This window comes from Dendrobates tinctorius, unplaced genomic scaffold (assembly GCF_039654945.1).
Source record: "Dendrobates tinctorius isolate UK_male_01 unplaced genomic scaffold, ASM3965494v1 ptg000014l, whole genome shotgun sequence".
NCBI classification, from domain to species: domain Eukaryota; kingdom Metazoa; phylum Chordata; class Amphibia; order Anura; family Dendrobatidae; genus Dendrobates; species Dendrobates tinctorius.
The window spans coordinates 4,137,996-4,162,371 of NW_027361682.1; the positions used below are offsets into that span (position 1 = coordinate 4,137,996).

The window sequence follows — 24,376 nt, forward strand, 5'->3', positions numbered from 1 at the left end:
CATCACACATCCTCCATCCCATAGTCCCGTGCCCATATACCTGTCATACATATCCTCCATCCCATAGTCCAGTGCCCATAATACCCATCACACATCCTCCATCCCATAGTCAACCATTATGACATCATAATGAGCGGCGGGGCTTGCAACCTTTGATGACATCAGCGTCACCATGGCAACCATTATGACATCATAATGAGGGGCGGGGCTTGACACGCACACACTTTTTCCCCATTATGTAGATAGGGGCAAAATTGTTTGGTGAATTGGAACGCGCGGGGTTAAAATTTCGCCTCACAACATAGCCCAGGACGCTCTCGGGGTCCAGACGTGTGACTGTGCCAAATTTTGTGGCTGTAGCTGCGACGGTGCGGATGCCAATTCCGGACATACACATACACACATACATACATACATACTGGGGGAATAGATAGCTCAGCTGGGATCTTTGCTTTGGCACAAGCGTGTGGCTATGGAGTCACTACAGCAGACTAGCAAGTTCCACATGGATATGGACACGGCATATTTATTGTGCACACGTGTTATTCAATGTTACACATGCCAAACATGAAATAAAACGTCTAAGGCCGTCTGGCCACTAAGGCTAGTTTCACATTTGCGCTTTTGAGCGCAGCGACGGCCTGTGCACGGCCGCCGCTAAGCCCCGCCCCCTGCCGCGCCTCTGCCGGTAGCTCCGCCTACTGGCGTATGACGCTGCATGCGTCCTGCGTCCCCTATCTTTATCACTGGAGGCGCAGGCCGTGCGCAGTATGCGTTTGGCAGCGCATGCGTCCTTTTCACGGTGCGCCGACCAGCGCCAAACGCAACCTGCTGCAGTTTGGTTGTGCTCGGCGCACCGTGAAAAGGACGCATGTGCCGCCAAACGCATACTGCGCACGGGCTGCGCCCCCAGTGATAAAGATAGGGGACGCAGGACGCATGCAGCGTTATGCGTCGGTAGGCGGAGCTACAGGCGGAGGCGTGGCAGGGGCGGGGCTTAGCGGCGGCCATGCGCAGGCCGTCACTGCGCTCAAAAGCGCAAATGTGAAACTAGCCTAACTAACAATAGCAGGCTAACTACAAAATAAACCTATATAACAGCAAAGAAGTCCATGTAATCTTACTGTGTCTCCTCCCAGCTCAGCAGACGAGATCGACTCAGAGATCCCAGCTCCTCCTGATTATATCAGCTGGACCAGTCAGGAAACCAAAACCTGGATTGAATTAGTGGAGGGGGAACTACCAGTCCTTTCCATGCTGATCACTAAGGAAACCAGGACTGGATTAATGTGAAATAAACTGGCTTCATCATCAGTACAGGGAGACATATGAAATGAAACGGGGAGAAATATACCTGTTTTCTAGTACCTCTCCCCTTGGCACCTCACACACCCCCCTTCTCTGTTCGAACCCGTGGGGTCGGACACGACGAGTCACCAAGCAGTGCGTTCTAGACAACACATCTGCATTTCTGTGCGCTGTGCCCACCCTGTGCTCAACGGAAAATTTAAACCCTTGTAATGTTAAGAACCAGCGTGTCACCCGCGCATTGCCCTTTTTTGCCCGGGACATCCACGTTAGGGGCAAATGGTCCGTCACTAGCCTAAACTGGCGACCTAGTAAATAATAGCGCAAGGTGCACAGGGCCCATTTCACAGCCAGGGCTTCCCGCTCAACTACACTGTAGTTCTTTTCTGCTCTCGTAAGCTTTCTGCTTAGATAGGCCACTGGGTGTTCCTCGCCATTTACTTCTTGAGACAAAACCGCGCCGAGGCCCACCCCAGAGGCGTCCGTTTGGACAGTAAACTCCCGTTTAAAGTCTGGTGCAACCAACACCGGTTGGTCACAGTTTTCAATCGTTGAAAGGCCTCCTCTGCTTTTGCGTTCCACTTTATTGTGACAGATTTCGACCCCTTAGTAAGATCTGTGAGAGGAGTTGCGATGGTCGCAAAATGTTTGATGAACCGCCTATAATAACCAATGATCCCTAAGAAAGCTCCAACCTGTTTTTTGGTTACGGGTCGTGGCCAATTTTGAATAGCGTCCACTTTATTGGCTTGAGGCTTCACGACGCCTCTCCCTATGCTATATCCCAGATAGCGAGCCTCTTCCAATCCCAACGTACATTTCTTGGGATTGGCAGTCAACCCATCTGTTTTTAGGGAGTCTAAGACGGCTTGTACTTTTAACAAATGCGTGTCCCAGTCATCGCTAAAGATAATGATGTCGTCCAAGTATGCGGACGCATACTGGCCATGGGGTTTTAGGACAATATCCATTAGACGTTGGAAGGTGGCTGCGGCACCATGCAACCCAAATGGCATACCTCGGTACTGGAATAATCCCTGGGGCATAACAAGGGCAGTTTTCTCTTTGGCTGATTCCGTGAGGAGAATCTGCCAATAACCTTTTGTTAAGTCAATAGTGGATATGTACCTGGCCGAACCCAGTCTCTCTATCAGTTCATCGACTCTTGGCATCGGGTAGGCATCGAATTTTGATACTTCATTTACTTTCCGAAAATCGTTACAAAATCGGATAGTCCCATCGGGCTTGGGCACCAGTACGATAGGGCTAGCCCAATCACTCCGGGACTCCTCAATGACCCCGAGCTCTAACATCTTCTTCACTTCCTGGGCAATGGCTTGTCTCCGAGCCTCCGGAATTTGATATGGTTTTAGCCGTACCCGCGCCTGTGGATCAGTAACAATGTCATGTTTAATTAGGTGAGTCCGGCCAGGAAGTTCCGAGAAAACATCTGCGTTCCTCTGTATGAACTCCCTGGTCTCTCGTTTTTGGCTTTCGGATAGCGTGTGTGCAATACCCACTTCTGGCGGAGCTACCTGGGGGTCCTTTACCTTAGAAGGTGGTGCACCTCAAGGCCCATCCTCAAGGGCAGCTCCTACCACCAGACTCTCCTTGTCCCGCCAGGCCTTAAGCAAGTTTATGTGGTATATTTGTTCGGGCTTTCTCTTGTCTGGTTGGTGTATCTTATAATTTACTTCACCTATTCGTTCCAGCACTTCGTATGGTCCCTGCCATTTCGCAAGAAATTTATTTTCTACGGTAGGTACCAATACCAACACCCTGTCTCCGGGATGAAAGACACGTGTTTTAGCCGCTTGGTTGTATACCGTGCTTTGGGCATGTTGTGCGCGCTCTAAACACTCTTTGCATAACTGCTGCAATTCGGTCCTGCATAAGTGTTATGTGTTCAATTACACTGCGATAAGGAGTCACCCCTTGTTCCCAAGTCTCCTTGGCAATATCTAACAGGCCTCTAGGACACCGCCCATAAACCAACTCAAAAGGTGAAAAGCCTGTGGAGGATTGGGGTACCTCACGTATAGCGAACAGGAGGAATGGTAGTAGGGCATCCCAATCTCTCCTGTCCTTATCCACCACCCTTTTCAACATTCCCTTTAGGGTTTTGTTAAAGCGCTCCACCAAACCGTCAGTCTGAGGGTGATATACTGAGGTACGCAAATAGGAGATTTTTATTAGTTTACATAAATCCTTAAGTATACGAGACATAAAGGGGGTCCCTTGATCCGTAAGTATCTCTTTCGGAATGCCGGTGCGGGAAAACATATTAACTAGCTCCTTTGAAACTGATTTCGCATTGGCATTCCGCAAGGGCACTGCTTCGGGATAACGCGTGGCATAATCCAATACTACCAAAATGTACTGATGACCCCTGGCAGATTTAACTAACGGACCGACTATATCCATTGCTATCCTCTCGAAGGGCACCTCTATTATTGGTAAGGGCACTAAGGGGCTTCTAAAATGTGACATAGGTGCGGTCAATTGACACATAGGACATGACCGACAGCACTGGGTAACGTCTCCCACTAGACCCGGCCAAAAGAAACGTTGCAGAATACGTTGTTTTGTCTTTTCTACCGCCAGGTGTCCTCCCAAGGGATGTTTATGTGCCAACTCCAAAACTACCTTGCGAAAGGACTTAGGTACCACTAGTTGTTCTACCACCAATTCTCGCACCTTGTCTATGTGATACAGCATATCCTGCTGCACCGCCATGTGTGGGAACTCGTTTTGAGCCCCTGGGTACAATGGTCTTCCCTCGGAGACCTTTACGTTTTCCCACGCCCTTGCTAGAGTAGGATCCTGGTGCTGAGCGGTCCCGAACTTACCACGGGCCACCTCAAGATCAGGCATTTCTAAAACATCCTCTAGCTGGTCTGCCTCGCCTGCATACACAGCCAGAGGAGAGTCCACAGATTCTAGTACTTCCTCTGAGATGGGTTCTCCGTCGTCTTGCTGCAATGGTTCAGGGGCTAGCTCCGGAGTACCGTCTTCAACTAGAGGGTTCATGCCACTTTTGAAGTTCCACAAGTCCCAAAACAAAGGAAAGTCTCTCGCCAGGATTACACTATGTCCAATAGACTTTATGACTGCCGCCTGATGTCTTTTGGTCCCTACTGGCGAGGCAAGAGTAACCCAGGCAGTTGGGTAGTTCTTAGTATCCCCATTGCCCACGGTTAAGTTTGTTAGGGTGCTAGAGTCCACCAAACTGGCATGTACCAAAGTTACTTGACTGCCGGAATCCCAGACGGCATTCACACTATAAACGTCAACCTCGACGCGGCACACGTGTTGTTCATTTCCCGTGAGGGTCTCCGCCACACAGACTGACTGCACATATAACGAAAGACGCCTCATAGCATTACAGTCCATTGGCTCTGTAGTCATTGGGCAGTTAGCTGCTACATGGCCAAGCCCGCGACATCGCCAACATTGTATAGGACCTTGCCTCCTCGATGGAGATCCCATACGAGGTCTGCTGGCTTGCTGTGAGCCCGTACCACCTCCATAGTCCTTTGTAGGTCTGCTACCCTTCATTGTGACGTTCTCTTCTTTTGAAGATGAAGTAGGTTTCGCAGGACTCTCCAGCGATTTCTTGGGGAGCCAGTGGGGTGCTAATGTCCCTTGGAGTAGGCTTTCGGAAGCATTGTAGCGTTCGACCATATTCACCAACTGGTCAGCGGTAGTTGGGTCACCCTGTCCAACCCACCTCTGGATCTTAGCGGGTAAGGACCGCAGGTATTTGTCTAGAACAACACGCTCCACCATCTGTGTGGACGTCAAAGCCTCTGGTTGCAGCCATTTTTTTACTAGATGGATGAGATCATGCATTTGTGAGCGGGCTGGCTGATGCTCCACAAAAGTCCATAAATGCACCCTCTGTGCCCGTACATACGTGTTTACTCCCAGCCTTGCCAGGATTTCGCCTTTGAGTTTGATATAGTCCATAGCATCCGCTCCACTCAGATCGTAATAGGCCTTTTGTGGATCTCCGCTCAGAAATGGAGCAACTACCTCAGCCCATCTGTCCAGCGGTAAGTGCTCACGTTCTGCAATACGTTTGAACACGGTGAGGTATGCTTCCACATCAATGTCTGCGGTCATTTTAAGCAGAGTCTTCTGTACGGCTTTCTGCGCACTAGCAGCGCTTTGTGCACGGTCTCCCTCATCTCGAGGTTGCCGAACCAAGGCCTGTTTTATTGCCTCCAACTGCTTTTGCTGCATCTGGTGTTGCTGCTTCAGAGCCTTCTGGAAGCAAGTATTAGTCTGCTGTTGTTGCACATTTGCTTGCAATAACTGCTTCACTAGTTCCTCCATATTACTGGACTCTTGGCTCTTCAAAAGCACAGAAGCTTTCAGCCAGGACATACACAGCGTTTTCTCTGCAGTCACAGTCCAGCAGCCACAGTTGCCCGCATTCGAAACACCATTTGTGGGAATAGATAGCTCAGCTGGGATCTTTGCTTTGGCACAAGCGTGTGGCTATGGAGTTACTACAGCAGACTAGCAAGTTTCACATGGATATGGACACGGCATATTTATTGTGCACACTTGTTATTCAATGTTACACATGCCAAACATGAAATAAAACGTCTAAGGCCGTCTGGCCACTAACTAACAATAGCAGGCTAACTACAAAATAAACCTATATAACAGCAAAGAAGTCCATGTAATCTTACTGTGTCAGCTCCCAGCTCAGCAGACGAGATCGACTCAGAGATCCCAGCTCCTCCTGATTATATCAGCTGGACCAGTCAGGAAACAAAAACCTGGATTGAATTAGTGGAGGGGGAACTACCAGTCCTTTCCATGCTGATCACTAAGGAAACCAGGACTGGATTACCGTGAAATAAACTGGCTTCATCATCAGTACAGGCAGACATATGAAATGAAACGGGGAGAAATATACCTGTTTTCTAGTACCTCTCCCCTTGGCACCTCACAATACATACATACATACTTTGAGCTTTATATAATATATATATATATATATATATATATATATATATATATATACAGTACAGACCAAAAGCTTGGACACACCTCATTCAAAGAGATTTCTTTTATTTTCATGACTATGAAAATTGTGGATTCACTCTGAAGTCATCAAAACTATGAATTAACACATGTGGAATTATATAATTAACAAAAAAGTGTGAAACAACTGAAAATATGTCTTATATTCTAGGTTCTTCAAAGTAGCCACCTTTTGCTCTGATTACTGCTTTGCACGCTCTTAGCATTCTCTTGATGAGCTTCAAGAGGTAGTCACCGGAAATTGTCTTCCAACAGTCTTGAAGGAGTTCCCAGAGATGCTTAGCACTTGTTGGCCCTTTTGCCTTCACTCTGCGGTCCAGCTCACCCCAAACCATCTCGATTGGGTTCAGGTCTGGTGACTGTGGAGGCCAGGTCATCTGGCGTAGCACCCCATCACTCTCCTTCTTGGTCAAATAGCCCTTACACAGCCTGGAGGTGTGTTTGGGGTCATGTCTTGTTGAAAAATAAATGATGGTCCAAATAAACGCAAACCAGATAGAATAGCATGCCGCTGCAAGATCCTGTGGTAGCCATGCTAGTTCAGTATGCCTTCAATTTTGAATAAATACCCAACAGTGTCACCAGCAAAGCACCCACACACCATCACACCTCCTCCTCCATGCTTCACGGTGGGAACCAGGCATGTAGAGTCCATCCGTTCACCTTTTTTGCGTCGCACAAAGACACAGTGGTTGGAACCAAAGATCTCAAATTTGGACTCATCAGACCAAAGCACAGATTTCCACTGGTCTAATGTCCAATCCTTGTGTTTGGGCTAAAGAAGTCTCTTCTGCTTGTTGTCTGCCCTTAGCAGTGGTTTCCTAGCAGCTATTTTACCATGAAGGCCTGCTGCATAAAGTCTCCTCTTAACAGTTGTTGTAGAGATGTGTCTGCTGCTAGAACTCTGGCATTGACCTGGTCTCTAATCTGAGCTGCTGTTAACCTGCGATTTCTGAGGCTGGTGACTCGGATGAACTTATCCTCCGCAGCAGAGGTGACTCTTGGTCTTCCTTTCCTGGGGCGGTCCTCATGTGAGCCAGTTTCTTTGTAGTGCTTGATGGTTTATAGCCACTGCACTTGGGGACACTTTCAAAGTTTTCCCAATTTTTCGGACTGACTGACCTTCATTTCTTAAAGTAATGATGGCCACTCATTTTTGTTTAATTAGCTGCTTTTTTCTTGCCATAATACAAATTCTAACAGTCTATTCAGTAGGAACTATCAGCTGTGTATCCACCAGACTTCTGCACAACACAACTGATGGTCCCAACCCCATTTATAAGGCAATAAATCCCACTTATTAAACCTGACAGGGCACACCTGTGAAGTGAAAACCATTTCCGGTGACTACCTCTTGGAGCTCATCAAGAGAATGCCAAGAGTGTGCAAAGCAGTAATCAAAGCAAAAGGTGGCTACTTTGAAGAACCTAGAATATAAGACATATTTTCAGCTGTTTCACACTTTTTTGTTAATTATATAATTCCACATGTGTTAGGCTAATTTCACACTAGCGTTTTTTGCCAGCAGCGCACGCCGCCGCTAAGCCCCACCCCCTGCCCGCCCCCTCCGGTCATCTCCGCCTAGTATCGCACATGGCTGCATGCGATCTGCACGCTCTATCTTTAGCATAGGGTTCACAGACCGTGCGCTGACCGTGCGCTAGTAGTAGTTTGCGTGCGCTGCGCCCTTTTGACAGTGCTCCAAGCGCACCAAAATGCAACATGGTGCGTTCGGCGCGCACCGGCGCACCGTCAAAAGGGCACAGTGCACACAAAATTCTACTAGCGGATGGTCTGCGCACCCTATGCTAAAGGTAGGGTGTGCAGATCGCATGCAGCTATGTGCGATACTAGGCGGAGATGACCGGAGGGGGCGGGGCTTAGCGGCGGCGTGCACTGCTGGCAAAAAACGCTAGTCTGAAACTAGCCTTAATTCATAGTTTTGATGCCTTCAGAGTACAATTTTCATAGTCATGAAAATAAAGAAAACTCTTTGAACGAGAAGGTGTGTCAAAACTTTTGGTCTGTACTGTGTATATATATATATTATACATATATAAATCTTTTAGTCTATAAACTACTGACAACATGTCTTTCAGACCTCAAATAAAGCAAAGAAAACAAGTTCATAATCATTTAGAAACAACAATACTAATGTTTTAACTCAGGAAGAGTTCAGAAATGAATATTTTGTGGAATAACCATGATTTTTAATCACAGCTTTCATGCGTCTTGGCATGCATGTCACCAGTCTTTCACACCGCTCCTGGCACAAAATTTAAGCAGTTCTTCTTTGTTTGGTGGCTTGTGACTATCCATCATCCTCTTGATTACATTCCAGAGGTTTTCAATGGGGTTCAGGTCTGGAGAATGGGCTGCCCATGACAGGGTTTTGATGTGATGGTCTCTTAATTTTTTCCAGAGCTGTATATACAGTTGTGCTCAAAAGTTTACATACACCAGCATAATTTTTGCTTTCTTGGCCTCTTTTCAGAGAATAAGAATGATAACACCAAAACTTTTTCTCCATTCATGGTTAGTGGTTGGTGAAGCCTTTTATTATCAAACTATTTTCTCTTTTTAAATCATAATGACAACCCAAAACATCCAAATGACCCTGTTCAAAAGTTTACATACCCCATTTCTTAATACTGTGTATTGCCCCCTCTAACATCAATGACAGCTTGAAGTCTTTTGTGGTAGTTGTGGATGAGGTTCTTTATTTTCTCAGATGGTAAAGCTGCCCACTCTTCTTGGCAAAATCCTCCAGTTCCTGTAAATTCATCATTTGTCTAGCATGGACTGCGCGCTTGAGATCTCCCCAGAGCGGCTCAATGATATTGAGGTCAGGAGCCTGAGATGGCCACTCCAGAACCTTCACTTTGAAGGTCAACTTGGCCCTGTATTTTGAATCCTTGTCATGATGGAATGTCCAAGTATGTCCCATGTGCAGCTTTCGGGCTGATTATTGCAAATTTGCCTCCAGTATTTGCTGATAAAGTGCTGCATTCATCTTTACTTCAACTTTGACAAAGTTTCCTGTGCCTTTGTAGCTCACACATCCTGAAAACATCAGCGATCCACTTCCGTGCTTTTCAGTAGGTATGGTGTTCCTTTCATCATAGGCTTTGTTGACCTCTCTCCAAATGTAACGTTTATGGTTGTGGTCAAAAAGTTCAATTTGGGTCTCATCACTCCAAATTACCTTGTTCCAGAAGTTTTGAGGCTTGTCTCTGTGCTGTTTTGCGTATTGTAGGCGAGATACTTTGTGGCATTTGCACAGTAATGGCTTTCTTCTGGCAACTAGTCCATGCAGCCCAATTTTGTTGAAGTGCCTCCTTATTGTGCATCTTGAAACAGCTACACCACTAGTTTTCTGAGAGTCCAGTATTTCAGCTGATGTTATTTGTGGGTTTTTCTTTGCATTCCGAACTATTTTCCTGGCAGTTATGGACAACATTTTTGTTGGTCTACCTGACCGTGGTTTTGTTTTTACTGAGTGTAAAAAAAATACGTATTCTTGTAAAATACTCAGAACTAGTTACCAGATAAAAATATAGTGGTTTATTTGGATTCTTCCATCAAAGAAAAGATTATTACAGAAAAACATAAAAATAGGTGCATGATTATAAAGAGATTGTCCATTTGTTCATAGCAAAACTTATATCCTTCTTTCTCTGGGATCCCACATGGCAAATGGCGTCTGTCTCTGTTCGGCTTCTCACGTAGCCATCAAGTTACATACCAGCTGTCCGTAATGTCATGGCCCAGCACAGATAACTCCTCGAATGTGTTTCATGGTGATAGCGAAGGAGAGAGCGAGAGAGCAACCCCTAGAGTAAGTCCCCACCTTAAATATACATCTTTCAAAGCACGTGGTCTCTACATATGGAGTTGTCCTTTTACCATGAGCTAAACTTAAAAATAGCCTACGTAGTGTCAGCTAAAGCAATGTACAGAACTGAGTGTAATAAGAAATTAACGGATTATTAATATTTAACACAGAGCCACTGATTTTCCATTTGTTAATTACAGTTTGAACGCTGCTGACTGGCCTTATCAATTCCTTGGATATCTTTTTGTATCCTTTTCCTGTTTTATACAGTTCAACTACTCTTTCCCTTAGATCCGTTGACAATTCATTTGCTTTCCTCATGACTCACAATCCATAAACAGCAGTGGTTGGATGAAAGATGCAAGAGTTTGTCTGCATCCCAGAAATTCATTCTGCACACACTGATTACAAGCAAACAGGTCACAGGTGAGGATGTTACCTTTAGCAACCATTCAAACCCATCTGTGTCAAATTCTTTGCATGTTATCAGGCCAAAATAACCAGGGTATGTGAACTTTTGATCAGGGTTATCTGGATGTTGTGGGTTGTTATTATGATTTAAAAAGAGAAAACACAGTAGTTTGACACTAAATGGCTTTACCCAACCACTAACCATGAGTGGAGAAAAAGTTTTGTTGTCATCATTCATATTCTCTGATAAAAGGCCAAGAAAGCAAAAATTGGGAAGCATCCGCTTTACCGTGTTACTTCCCAGGTCTATACTCTACGTGGAAACTAAAGTCCTGGAGGCCTAAGAACCCTTATCCTTCTTCTTCCCTTAACCATCTCAGAGGTGCATGGTCTGACACTAGTTTAAACCTAAGGCATAGTAGGTAATACTTCAGCATATCCAGGGCCCATTTTATGGCTAAACACTCTTTTTTGACAATGGCATAGTTTTTCTCACAGGAAGAGAGCTTCCGGCTCAGATACAGGATGGGATGTTCTTCAACATTTGTTTCTTGAGACAGTATGGCTCCCAACCTGACTTCTGAAGCATCCGTTTGGACCACAAATTTTTTGCTAAAGTCCGGTGTGACCAGGACCGATTGTTTACACAGAGCCCGCTTTAGCTCCTGGAATGCCATCTCTGTCTCAGCAGTCCATTTGGCCATCGTCAGTTTGGTGCATGTAAGGAGATCCATCAGTGGTGCGGAAATTATGGCGAAATTTGGGATAAACTGTGGGTAATATCCCATAATTCCAAGAAACGCCCTCACCTGCTTCTTGGAAAGCGGTTTCGGACACTTCTGAATTGCCTCGACCTTGTTTATCTGTGGCTTAATTCTGCCTCTCGCGACAATATAAAAAATAGCTTTAGTACTTTATTATTATTATAAATTTATATAGCGCCATTTATTCCATGGTGCTTTACATGTGTACTTGGCCTCTTCCTTTCCTATGGCACATTTTTTTTGGATTTATTTTGCTTGTACGTTTGGTATATAAGTGGCCTTGCCACTTGGCCAGGAACTTGCTCTTGACCATGGGGATAAGCACCAGCACGCGATCCCCAGACTGAAACTGTGTCAGCCTTGCTGATCGATTATACACCCTTCCCTGTGCCTCCTGTACCTGGAGAAGATGCGCCTTCATGATAGGCATTACTTTCACCATCTTCTCCTGCAGCTGGGTGCCATGCTCTATGATGGTCTGATGTGGCGTGACCTCGGCTTCCCAGGTTTGCTTGGTGATGTCTAGGACCCCTTGCGGATGTCAACCATAGAGCTTTTCTCACAGTTTTTGAGAGGGTGGCTGATCGGGAAAATCTTCCGCCAGAGCAGTGGGCGGAGGCGCTGGTGCCGGCGCCATGTTTTACAGGCGAAACCCAAGAAACGTATTATGACTTAGCACTACAGGATGACAAGGAATACACCAAGATAAAGACCGAAATCTTGGTATGCCTGGTTGGAGCCCAACGAGTCCATCACCTGGCATATGCTGGCGACAAACCCCCTTGCTCGCAGATGTTTGACTTGTTACATCTAGTCCAAAAGTGGTTGCAGCTAGAGTCTTCCATTCCTGCCCAGATGGTTGAGCATGTGGTGATGGACAGATTCATCCACTCCTTCCCAGGGCAATAAAGACTTGGGTTGCTCAGGGCGACCCTCAGAACATGGACGACCTGGTTAGCATAAGAGAGAGGTATCAGGTTGTCGAGAAATCCCTTGTGAAACCGGACATCATCACTTCCTCGTACTGGAATACCCAAAGGGGGTGGACTCACCACGAAGGGGGTCCAGAGCCACAAATGGAGGGTCCCCCAAAAGTGGTTGTTAAAAATGTGATCTGTTGGTGATATCACAATCCTGGACATATAGCCATCGGTGTCATATGTCCCCTGAACCAATAGACTGCAGCCTAGACGGGTGTGTTTCTATTATGTCTATCTGGTCTGTAGTGTGGACTGTCAACCCGATGAGGGGCTGCAGGCATGTATCGTGTCAGTTTATAGGCTACTGATACTTGGACTTTTGGACCCTTGAAGTCTGGTGACCCCTGATCAGTGCTACCTTTCCCTGCCATTTGATCCCTGACAGGTTCTTGGGCGTCTGCTGCATACACGGAGACGCCAAGGACTACCCTGTGGCCAGAGTTACCATGGGAACAGACTGTGTTACCAAATCCTATAAGGTTGGGGGAGTAAAGGACTTGATACATCCAGTCATATTGGGGCAGGATTTTTTCTTATTTTGGAACTTGTGGTAAAAGGGGGTTGTACGGAGTGTTTTAGACAAAAGCCAGAACCCTCGGAAACAAAGTCCACAGAAATCAAAGAAGGCGGAGTCTCATCTCTGTGTCCTCGCTGGAGAGGAGGTGAGACAGTGACCAAGGAACCCAACCTTGCTGAGTTAGAAGTGTCCGAAGAGAACTTTGGGACTGCTCAAATTAGGATCAGACACCAGGTTCCCACACTCTGCAATTAATGGGGAGTTATTTTTGCAGAAGAGAAGACTGAGAGGAGACTTAATAGCTGTCTACAAATATCTCAAGGGCTGTCACATTGTAAAAGGATCATCTTTATTCTCATTTGCACAAGGAAAGACTAGAAGCAATGGGATGAAACTGAATGGGAGGAGACACAGATTAGATACTAGAAAAAAACTTTTTGACAGAGTGGTCAATGAGTGGAACAGGTTGCTACGAGAGGTGGTGAGTTCTCCTTCAATAGAAGTCTTCAAACAGAGGCTGGACAGACATCTGTCTGGGATGATTTTTGCGAATCCTGCTTTGAGCAGAAGGTTGGACCAGATGGCCCAGGAGGACCCTTCCAACTCTACGATTCTATGATTCTATTATATCAGGTTACCAAACTGAGGGGAGGTGCATGTGAAGGACACATTGAAGTCGACCGTTACCGGGCTATTGAAATGTGTCTAGGTTGTACCTGACTAAGGACACCATGAATGTGGTGTTAAGTGTAAATTGTAACTTTGTAACCTTTTCAAGCATGGCTTGAACCACAGAAATGGCTCGGACACAAGAGGGTGCACCCCTGGCGACAAGCTCTAGTGTGGTTAAATAATAAGGCACAGGTTTCTGTCATTAGACATATTTTTGCGAAAGTACTGACAAGCGCTCAGGTGCTCTATTAATGAACAACTCAAGTTTAAATAGTGTCACAAAGAAAACTTCATGTTGAAAGATATAGCCAACGGGAATTTATGGGGGTGAAGAGTGAGTGTCGAACTGAGATGCCAAGGGCCCACCAGTAACCAACTCCAGGTCCCCACTTTTCACCTACATACAAATGTGACATCATCCTCAATCACAAATTTATATAACAATGAACTGGGTAGATTGTTAAATGAATATGATGCCGCCTTTGTCTGTACAGAGTGATTGAAGTATATAGTGCCAAGAACTGCTCATATAAGAGAGTGGTGGCCCACTCTAGCACAGGGACCCACCAGAGGATTTTCCAGTTTTTCTGAGGGCCAGTCCAAGCCTGGGGGTGAATAGAAATGTGAAATTGCTCATCCCAGCAGTGTTGTTTGATCGAACCAAGAGTTGTGAGAAAAGATGGATACACTGAGACGATATGGAGTATGTTCATTTACTATTCTTTGTTTATTGAAATAATTTCACACAACATCTCCATCTGTCAGTGACTTTTATAATCTTTGTCTCAGGGTGAAGATCTGCCCCATATTAATACTACAGGGACATATGTGAGGGGTGATGAGCAGTGTAAGGAGGAGATTCCTACATTTGACTACCCAGGTGAGTTGTAAGCACTAAATGCAGAGAAGTCACAGATTCTTCTCAGTCACTGGATGGTATAATTATGTGTGGAATTTTTTAGGGTTTGTTTGCACTGAGTTTCTTATCTGAATTTTACACCTAAAGATTTAATCGCTTAAAAAAAAATAACAACACTTCACACTATTTTGCATGGAGGTCTCTTCTGTGTTCATAGTCTTGTCTAACCCCGGACACTGTGCTCAGTGGATGTCTCTAAATTTACTTTTGAAACTTGTCAGTGTTGGAGATTCAAACTCAGGACTCCAATATGGAAGGCAGAAACATTACTAGTGAACCACAGGCTGCACTGTTATGTACACAATGAATTTCTTAGCCTGAAAACCTCAGTAGCTTTCTTCTTAGGCCGGGATCACACATGCGAGAAACACGGCCAAGTCTCGCATGTTAATACCCGGCACTTCCGCCGGCTCTCGGATCAGAGCGTGCTGCCGCATAGCAATACATGGAGCCGCACGCTCCTATCCCGAGTGCCGGCGGCAGTGCCGGGTATTTTCATGTGAGACTCGGTCGTGTTTCTCGCATGTATGATACCGGCCTTACAAGCATAATATTCCAGTATATAAATGGTGCAATTGTATTTAAAATGGTAAAAAACCTCATCATACAGAACTTCCATTTCTAAAAAGGACACGTATCGAAACACAGAGAGACCCCATAATAAATGGGACCGCTCTGCTTCTGATTGCATTGGTTGTACAACAGATCAGTTTTGAACATGAATCCAGTTTGTTTATCCCTAAAATGGAACAGAAAAAAGAAAACTCCCAAACAAAAGTGTGAACACGGCCTGAGGCCTCCTTCCTCCTTTTACCATATAAAACACACACATGAAAAAACGGTACCGGTGTCATCATTGGTTTCCATCAGTGTGTCATCCGTGTGTCCGTTTCTACCATCAGGGTGTCATCAGTGTTTTTCCGATACGGATAATGAAATAAATTACAAAAGTTTCTCCTATACTTATGCTAAATACGGATGACATCTGTGTTCTGTATGTGTTTTTCATGAACCCATAGAATTGTATTGGACCTTGTTATCCCTGCTGCCGTAAAAAACAATCCTATCTCCGGGTGTGCAGCATGGACACACAGTTCATGAAAAAACACATGGTAGCATAGCACCATAGGTTATAATGGGTACGTGTGATATCCGTGAAACAGATACTACACATACTGGAACCATGAGACTGTCAGCTAACAGAAGGAGGCGTCTGTTTTTTATTTGATTTGTAGAGGAAACGTTCCCGTTCTGTGAAGCTGTCTTTGAAAAACACCGGTAACACCTCAATGACATCAGTGTTGCCAACTGAGTGCTGTCCATTCTTCAAAGAACAGTAATTTTCCTCCTAACTCCCTATATATTTGATGCCATAATTTCAGCTATTTTCTAATATATTTGTATTAAAAATTCCCTACCTTCCCCTTACTACACTAACTGTTCGTTTATTTTCTTTACTTCCTGTCTGATGACAATTCATTTGGTAGTCCCCAGTGCATCCTGGGATATTCAAACGAAGCCTCATCAGAGCAGGGGGTAGAGGCTGCGGTCCCTGTCACAGCCGCTGTCTCCTCCCTGAAACAGCACCATCAGTGACGCCCGTTTCAGGGGCTGGCCCTGCTCTGTGTGCTGTCGGCTTATTACTATTCATCTAAGCCAACAATGGAGCGTATGCTGTGCACTGGAGACAGGGCACAGAGTGCAAGGGACAGCGCACAGGAAGCAGCGGGGACAGAGCAGAAACGAGCGTCACTGATGGTGCTTTGCTTCAGGGAGGGGACAGCGGCTGTGACAGGGATCGCAGCCTCTGCCCCCTGCTCTGATGACGCTTCGTTTTAATATCCCAGGATGCACTGGGGACTCTCAAATGAATCGTCATCAGAGGGGAAATAAAAAAAAATAGACAAATTTTTAAAGCAAGTAAATCAGAAAATGGCATGGAATAAATAAGAAGTTAGGCGGAAAATGACTTTGCCTACGGACCACCTCTTTAGTGGGGTGCCCATTTTGGGTCTGTGGTCAATTTTTTATTTTTTTTTTTGTTATCTATTTGTCGTGTTTCAAGAGCAATGATATTTTCCAGGACGTCCCCCTGACAGCACCATGGAGGACGTCCTCCTCCTCCTTACAGGGACAGGAAAAGCACACGAGGGTTAAAAGGTTCCGTCCCACCCTATTTCCCTCAGTGTTTTTACTGTCCCTGCATGGAGGGACACGCGAGAGGAAGCGTAGCAATGCTTACCGGGCCCAGGGGGATCGAGCGGCCAGTCCAATCCTTCCCCCTGTGAAGATGCCCAGGGCCGAAACTCTCCCGTGGGGAGTCCCTCTGCCCCAAAGGCCAGGAGAGGGACGATGCGCCTGGAGGGAGCCGCTCCTCCCGGTGGGAGGCTCTCGGCTCCAGTCGTGACCGCCATGGTGGCGAGGGCTGGTCCCCCGCAGGCAGCTGCTCGGGCGGGCGCCGGCATCAGGAAGAGGCGGGGCTAGTGTCTGGGTAGGCGGAAGTGGCCGGAGCGACTCCCGGCCTACCGCAGAAGGATGCATGTCACTTCCGGTGACGTCACGTGCCGGCTTTGAATCTCGGCACGCGTTCCAGGAGCCCGGCGTCTCTCTGGAAGCGCGGACAACAGGATGGATACCGAACAGGCGAATGGAGGGGTAAGTGTGCCTGGCGCAAATCACCCTCCCCATACCATCCTCCACAGCCCAGGACAAGGGCCTGACTATCCTATCCTTTATCATAGGATAAGGGAACCCCAGCAGCCCCCCAACAGTGGCTAAAGACCTGGCCAAGGCCACATCTAAGTCGGTCATATGCCCAGTATGCAGGGTAAAGCTGCCAGACACCCATCCCAAAACCCTCTGTGTGCCCTGCACGTCACGGGTGATAGGAGATGAGCAGCCGTCCCTCCTATCCGAGATGAGATCTCTGATACGGGAGGAAGTTCAAGCCTCCAGAGTCAGCTTTGCACAGCGGCAGTCCCCCAGTCCAGGGCCAAGCCGAAAGCGTCCAAGGTGGGAGGCAGAGTTATCCAATCCAAGCTCCGATGAGGGGTCAGACTTCCGGGACTCGGATCCAGAGGAGAAAGGAGAGATCCCCGCGGATAAGCAGGATCAGGGCAGGAAATACCTGTTCAGACTAGAGGACATGGACGAATTGGTCCAGGCGGTGAGGAACACCATGAAGATTGAGGAAATTCCTAAGCCGCAATCTAGAGAGAACCTGATGTTTGGAGGACTCGTGTCTCGAACGCAGATAGTGTTCCCTGTAAGTGAATACATCAAGACAATGGTCCGCGAGGAGTGGATGAAGGCGGAACGCCGACTTGTACTATCTCGTGATTTTAAAGGTCGACTGCCTTTCGATCCCGAGGAAACACGATCATGGGAGGAAGTCCTGTAGCCAAGGTCACCAAAAAGACCGCCATCCCGTTCGAGGATTCATCAAGTCTCCGGGACCCAAATGGACAGAAAGGCGGACGTTCTGTTAAAAAGAACATGGGAGACGTCGGCGGCCCTTATCAGGGCTAACATAGCAGCCACCTCGGTGGCCAGATCTATGTTTTTGTGGATGGGGCAGTTGGAGGAACGCCTTACCAACAAGACTCCTAGGTCCGAGATTTTAGCCTCCCTTCCCCTCATGAAGTCGGCCACGGTATTCCTATCAGATACGTCGGCCGAATCTGTGAGATTTGCAGCCAGAAACAGCTCCCTTTCTAATGCGGCCCGGAGAGCAGTCTGGCTTAAATCTAGGTCAGGAGATAATGCTTCTAAAGCGAAGCTTTGCTCCATTCCCTTCTCAGGCTTAAGAGTATTCAGACCAGCCCTGGATAATATCTTAGAGCTAGTGTCCGACAAAAATAAAGGTTTCCCGGAAGAAAAACCTAAGCGACCCCAGCCTTTTCGAAGAGGCCCCTTCTATAGGAGACAGACCGACTCTAGGGCCCAGGTCAGGTCCAATAGAGGCTCATACAGAAGCCCTCATGGCCAGGGTGGGAGAAGCAAAAGCTCCCTTTTTTCGTCAACCTCCAGGTCTAGGAGGCAATGACGCCATAGGTATTGGGGGAAGACTTTGCCGCTTCGCAACAAATTGGTCCCGAGTCACCCACAATCGGTGGGTTCTCAGAACCATCACGGAGGGCTACAGTATAGAGCTCTACTCATCTCCCCCCGACAGAGATATTGCACCCACGGTAGTCCCGGCGGACTCCGCAATGTGGGCAGATATACAAGACATAATCAGGTCAGAGGTTATAGTACCGGTTCCTCTGTCAGAAAGGGGAAAGGGACACTACTCCTCCCTGTTCTCCATTGCAAAGCCATCCGGCGAAGCCCGGACTATTATAAATTTAAAGCCTCTGAATGCCTGGGTCAGGTACAAGAGGTTCCGGATGGAATCTATTCGGTCCGCAATACAGCTAATAGACAGGGACGCTGTCATGTGCACCCTCGACCTGAAGAGTGTGTACTATCAGGTCCCTATCCATCCCTTATCCCAAAATCTACTAAGATTTGCAATCAGATTACCAACCCGGACCTGCCACTTCCAGTTCCAATGCCTTCCATTCGGGCTGGCTTTGGCCCCCCGAATCTTCACAAAGCTGGTAGCGGAGGTAGTGGCCTTCCTGAGAAGTCAAGGTATCGTCATCATACCATACTTAGATGACTTCCTCCTGGTGGCAGGATCCGAAGAAGCGCTCATCCGAGACAGAGACCAAGCAACTACTCTAATGGAGTTCCTCGGCTGGGTGATCAACTGGCAGAAGTTAGACCTCAGACCAGAGTGCAGGAAGGTCTTCCTTGGGGTTCTCTTAGACTCACAAGACAGGATATCCCTGCTACCAAGACGCAAGCAGAAGACTATTCAGGACAGAGCCAGGGACCTCTTAAAGCACCGCTCCTCCATAAGAGGGGCAATGGAGGTTCTGGGTTTAATGACGGCTTGCATTCCGTGTGTCAGATGGGCACAGTTCCACTCGAGACCGTTACAAAAGCAGATCTTCGCAGTATGGGACAGAAGTCGGTCTTCATTCGACAGACCCATAAGGCTGTCAGGACTAATGAAGGAATCACTACGGTGGTGGACACAGGCCAGAAATCTCCAGGTGGACGTATTATGGACAACCTTTCCATACGTGGTACTCACCACAGACGCCAGTACGTGGGGATGGGGAGCCCACGTAAAAGGGAAGATCTTCCAGGGGAGATGACCGGCAGAAATCGGAAACAAATCCTCCAACTACAGAGAGCTCTACGCGGTCTGGGAAGCTCTGCGGCGGAACCAACCGATCCTGAAGAATCGACACGTCCGAGTATTATCCGACAACATAACAGCAGTGTCATTTGTGAGGCACCAAGGAGGGCCCAGGCACCAACCGTTCCAGGCTCTAGCAGGAAGAATATTCTCCTGGGCAGAAAGAACAGTCCTCTCAGTAACAGCAGTCCACCTAGAGGGGTCCCAGAATGCAGTAGCAGACTACCTAAGCAGACAACAGGTCTACTCGACAGAGTGGGAACTGGACGAAGAGATTTTTCATCAACTGTGTCAGCGTTGGGGGACCCCCAGTATAGATCTGTTCGCAAATCGAAGAAACGCAAAGGTCTACAGATTTTATTCCCTGAACCCGGCAGACACCCTGAGCCAGACCTGGGAAGAACCCCTTTCTTACGCGTTCCCACCACTAGCGCTTATACCGGCGGTACTAAGGAAGATCCGCGAGGACCGCGCAAGGGTGATAATGGTGGTTCCATACTGGCCAAGGAGAAGCTGGTTTCCCCTACTAGGAGCTATGGCATTGGGAAGTCCGGTCGAACTACCTCTGAAGAAAGACCTCATCCAACAGGGCCCGATCCACCACCCGAATCCAGCAAGACTTCACCTCTCGGCTTGGATCCTGAAAGGAACATCCTGAAGGCAAAGGGCTTATCAGATCAGGTGATATCTACCCTACAGGCCAGCAGGAAGCCAGTTACGTCCGCAATATACCGGAAGATTTGGAAGAGATTCTGTCTGGACGGTGGCAGGTCCGACCTCGTGGCGGGTACCCCTGACCTCCCTAGTATCTTAAACTTCTTACAGTCAGGGTTTAATAAAAGTCTTAAGCCCAGCACTTTAAAAGTCCAGATTTCGGCCTTAAGCTCCCATTTTGATTACCCGTTAGCTTCTCATCCCTGGGTAGTAAGATTCGTAAAGGCCACGCAGCGTCTTCGCCCCATGATTAGGCAGCTCACCCCGCCTTGGGACCTTGGCCTGGTACTCAGATTTCTATGTAGGGCTCCCTATGTCCCCAGTGAGGAAATTACCATCTCAACTCTCACTCGCAGAACGGCCTTCCTTGTAGCCATTACCACGGCCAAGAGAATAGGGGAAATCCAGGTCCTGTCCACTAGAGACCCATATCTCCAGATCAGAGAAAACCGTATGATCTTGAGATTAGATCCGGCTTTTATCCCAAAAGTAGCCTCTTGTCAAAATATAAACCAGGAGATAGTGTTACCATCCTTCTGTGACAATCCCCGTAATGAGGAGTAGCGTCTTCGTTCACTGGACGTGAGACGCGCGGTTACTGACTATTTAGAGGCCACCAACAGTTGGCGTATTGACCCAAATCTATTCGTCCTCTTTGGGGGTAAAAATAAGGGGAAGAAAGCCTCTAAGACAACCATCGCCAGATGGATTACCTCAGTAATCTCAGACGCCTACCAGGCTGAAGGCGCAAACCCGCCAGATAGATTAAGGGCCCACTCTACAAGGGCAGTATCGGCCTCATGGGCCGAACGGGCGGGAGTCTCAGTTGATCAAATCTGTACAGCAGCAACCTGGGCCAGACTGAATACTTTCTGCAAGCACTACAAGCTTGATGTGCTGGCTAGTCAGCAAATCGCATTTGGGAGAAAGGTTCTCCAGGCGGTAGTCCCACCCTAGGGAGGTGCTTTGGTACTCTCCATGGTGGTGTCAGGGGGACGTCCTGGAAAATAGGTATTAGACCTACCGGTAATGATGTTTCCAGGAGTCCATCCTGACAGCACGGGTAGTTCCCTCCCTGTTTATGTTAGGTTATGTTATATATTGTAAAATGATTGTATCATTAAAATTTTACGTGCATTATCCACGCTGTGGTACTTGTTAAATCACTGAGGGAAATGGGGTGGGGCGGAACCTTTTAACCTCTCGTGTGCTTTTCCTGTCCCTGTAAGGAGGAGGAGGACGTCCTCCATGGTGCTGTCAGGATGGACTCCTGGAAACATCATTACCGGTAGGTCTAATACCTATTTTTATTTTTTTGTCATCATAACTGCATGAGGGCTTCTTTTTTTTCAGGATGAGTTGAATTTGTCAGTGGCAGGATTTGGGGTACATATAACTTAACTAACTTATTAACTATATGGAGAAATACAAAAACAATATCAATTCAGTTTTTTTTATGTTTTCAATTTTCCACTATTCATACACTGCACATATAAGGCGTTACATTTATTATGTAGGTCCGCATGATTATGTCAATAGTAATTTTTTATACTTTTATTTGTCCCTAATAGGTAGCACACGTCCCCAATAGGCAGCACAGGTCCCCAATAGGCAGCATTGGTCCCCAATAGGCAGCATTGGTCCCCAATAGGCAGCATTGGTCCCAAATAGGGAGCAAAGGTCCCCAATAGGCAGCACAGGTCCCCAATAGGCAGCACAGGTCCCCAATAGGCAGCATTGTTCCCAATAGGCAGCATTGGTCCCCAATAGGCAGCATTGGTCCCAAATAGGGAGCACAGGTCCCCAATAGGCAGCACAGGTCCCAATAGGCAGCACAGGTCCTCAATAGGTAGCATTGTACCCAATAGGCAGCAGAGGTCCCCAATAGGCAGCACAGGTCCCCAATAGGCAGTACAGGTCCCCAATAGGCAGCATTGTTCCCTATAGGCAGCACAGGTCCCCAATAGGCAGCATTGGTCCCCAATAGGCAGCACAGGTCCCCAATAGACAGCACAGGTCCCTATAGGCAGCACAGGTCCCCAATAGGCAGCACAGGTCCCAATAGGCAGCACAGGTCCCCAATAGGTAGCATTGTACCCAATAGGCAGCACAGGTCCCCAATAGGCAGCACAGGTCCCAATAGGCAGCACAGGTCCCCAATAGGCAGCATTGTTCCCTATAGGCAGCACAGGTCCCCAATAGGCAGCATTGGTCCCCAATAGGCAGCACAGGTCCCCAATAGACAGCACAGGTCCCTATAGGCAGCACAGGTCCCCAATAGGCAGGCACAGGTCCCTAATAGGCAGCATTGTTCCCTAATAGGCAGCACAGGTCCCCAATAGGCAGGCACAGGTCCCTAGTAGGCAGCACAGGTCCCCAATAGGCAGGCACAGGTCCCTAGTAGGCAGCACAGGTCTCTAATAGGCAGCACAGGTCCCCAATAGGCAGGCACAGGTCCCTAGTAGGCAGCACAGGTCCCCAATAGGCAGGCACAGGTCCCTAGTAGGCAGCACAGGTCCCTAATAGGCAGCACAGGTCCCCAATAGGCAGGCACAGGTCCCAATAGGCAGCACAGGTCCCCAATAGGCAGCATTGTTCCCTATAGGCAGCACAGGTCCCCAATAGGCAGCACAGGTCTCCAATAGACAGCACAGGTCCCTATAGGCAGCACAGGTCCCCAATAGGCAGCACAGGTCCCCAATAGGCAGGCACAGGTCCCTAATAGGCAGCATTGTTCCCTAATAGGCAGCACAGGTCCCCAATAGGCAGGCACAGGTCCCCAATAGGCAGCACAGGTCCCCAATAGGCAGCACAGGTCCCCAATAGGCAGCACAGGTCCTCAATAGGCAGCATTGTTCCCAATAGGCAGCATTGGTCCCAAATAGGGAGCACAGGTCCCCAATAGGCAGGCACAGGTCCCTAGTAGGCAGCACAGGTCCCTAATAGGCAGCATAGGTCCCCAATAGGCAGGCACAGGTCCCTAGTAGGCAGCACAGGTCCCCAATAGGCAGGCACAGGTCCCTAGTAGGCAGCACAGGTCCCTAATAGGCAGCACAGGTCCCCAATAGGCAGGCACAGGTCCCTAGTAGGCAGCACAGGTCCCTAATAGGCAGCACAGGTCCCCAATAGGCAGGCACAGGTCCCTAGTAGGCAGCACAGGTCCAAAATAGGCAGCATAGGTCCCCAATAGGCAGGCACAGGTTCCTAGTAGGCAGCACAGGTCCCTAATAGGCAGCACAGGTCCCCAATAGGCAGGCACAGGTCCCTAGTAGGCAGCACAGGTCCAAAATAGGCAGCATAGGTCCCCAATAGGCAGGCACAGGTCCCTATTAGGCAGCACAGGTCCCTAATAGGCAGCACAGGTCCCCAATAGGCAGGCACAGGTCCCTAGTAGGCAGCACAGGTCCCCAATAGGCAGGCACAGGTCCCTAGTAGGCAGCACAGGTCCCTAGTAGGCAGCACAGGTCCCCAATAGGCAGGCACAGGTCCCTAGTAGGCAGCACAGGTCCCCAATAGGCAGCACTGCACAGGTCCCCAATACGCAGCACATACAGACAGACCCGGCGTTGGCCTGTGTACCAGATACACAGGCGACAGGCTGCGACGCGTCTGACTCTGAAGAAGAAGAAGACTATCACTGTAATCCCGCGGCCGCGGTTGAGGCCTCCTGGATGGCCAGGCCCCGCACCGCTCGTCCTGCTCCTCCGGCCTCCGGGTGTGCGCAAATCACCGGTCCGTCACGCTGCCTGGGCTCAGCTCACATTGACTTGACAAGTCTGGGCAGTGGCGGTGACTCCTCCAGTGAGCTCCAGTTACCCGCCAATGCCGCACTGCGCGCAGGAATCAGTGCGCGGGGCGGGGGCCTCCGGGGTGGGGTGTGTTGTGCTCTGTCCAGTAGTCAGAGACAGAGCAGAGAACGATATACAATGGCAAATTCAAAAAATATA

General features: G+C 48.1%; 1 protein-coding gene across 1 annotated transcript in view; it reads left to right on the top strand.

The window, feature by feature from the left end:
• Positions 1-24,376, top strand: part of LOC141070505 (uncharacterized) — a 156,756-nt gene that overhangs the window by 41,941 nt on the left and 90,439 nt on the right. Inside the window, exon 13 of the mRNA XM_073559501.1 lies at positions 14,335-14,425. Coding sequence (XP_073415602.1) covers positions 14,335-14,425 — 91 coding nt within the window. The remainder of the gene's footprint in view (positions 1-14,334; positions 14,426-24,376) is intronic.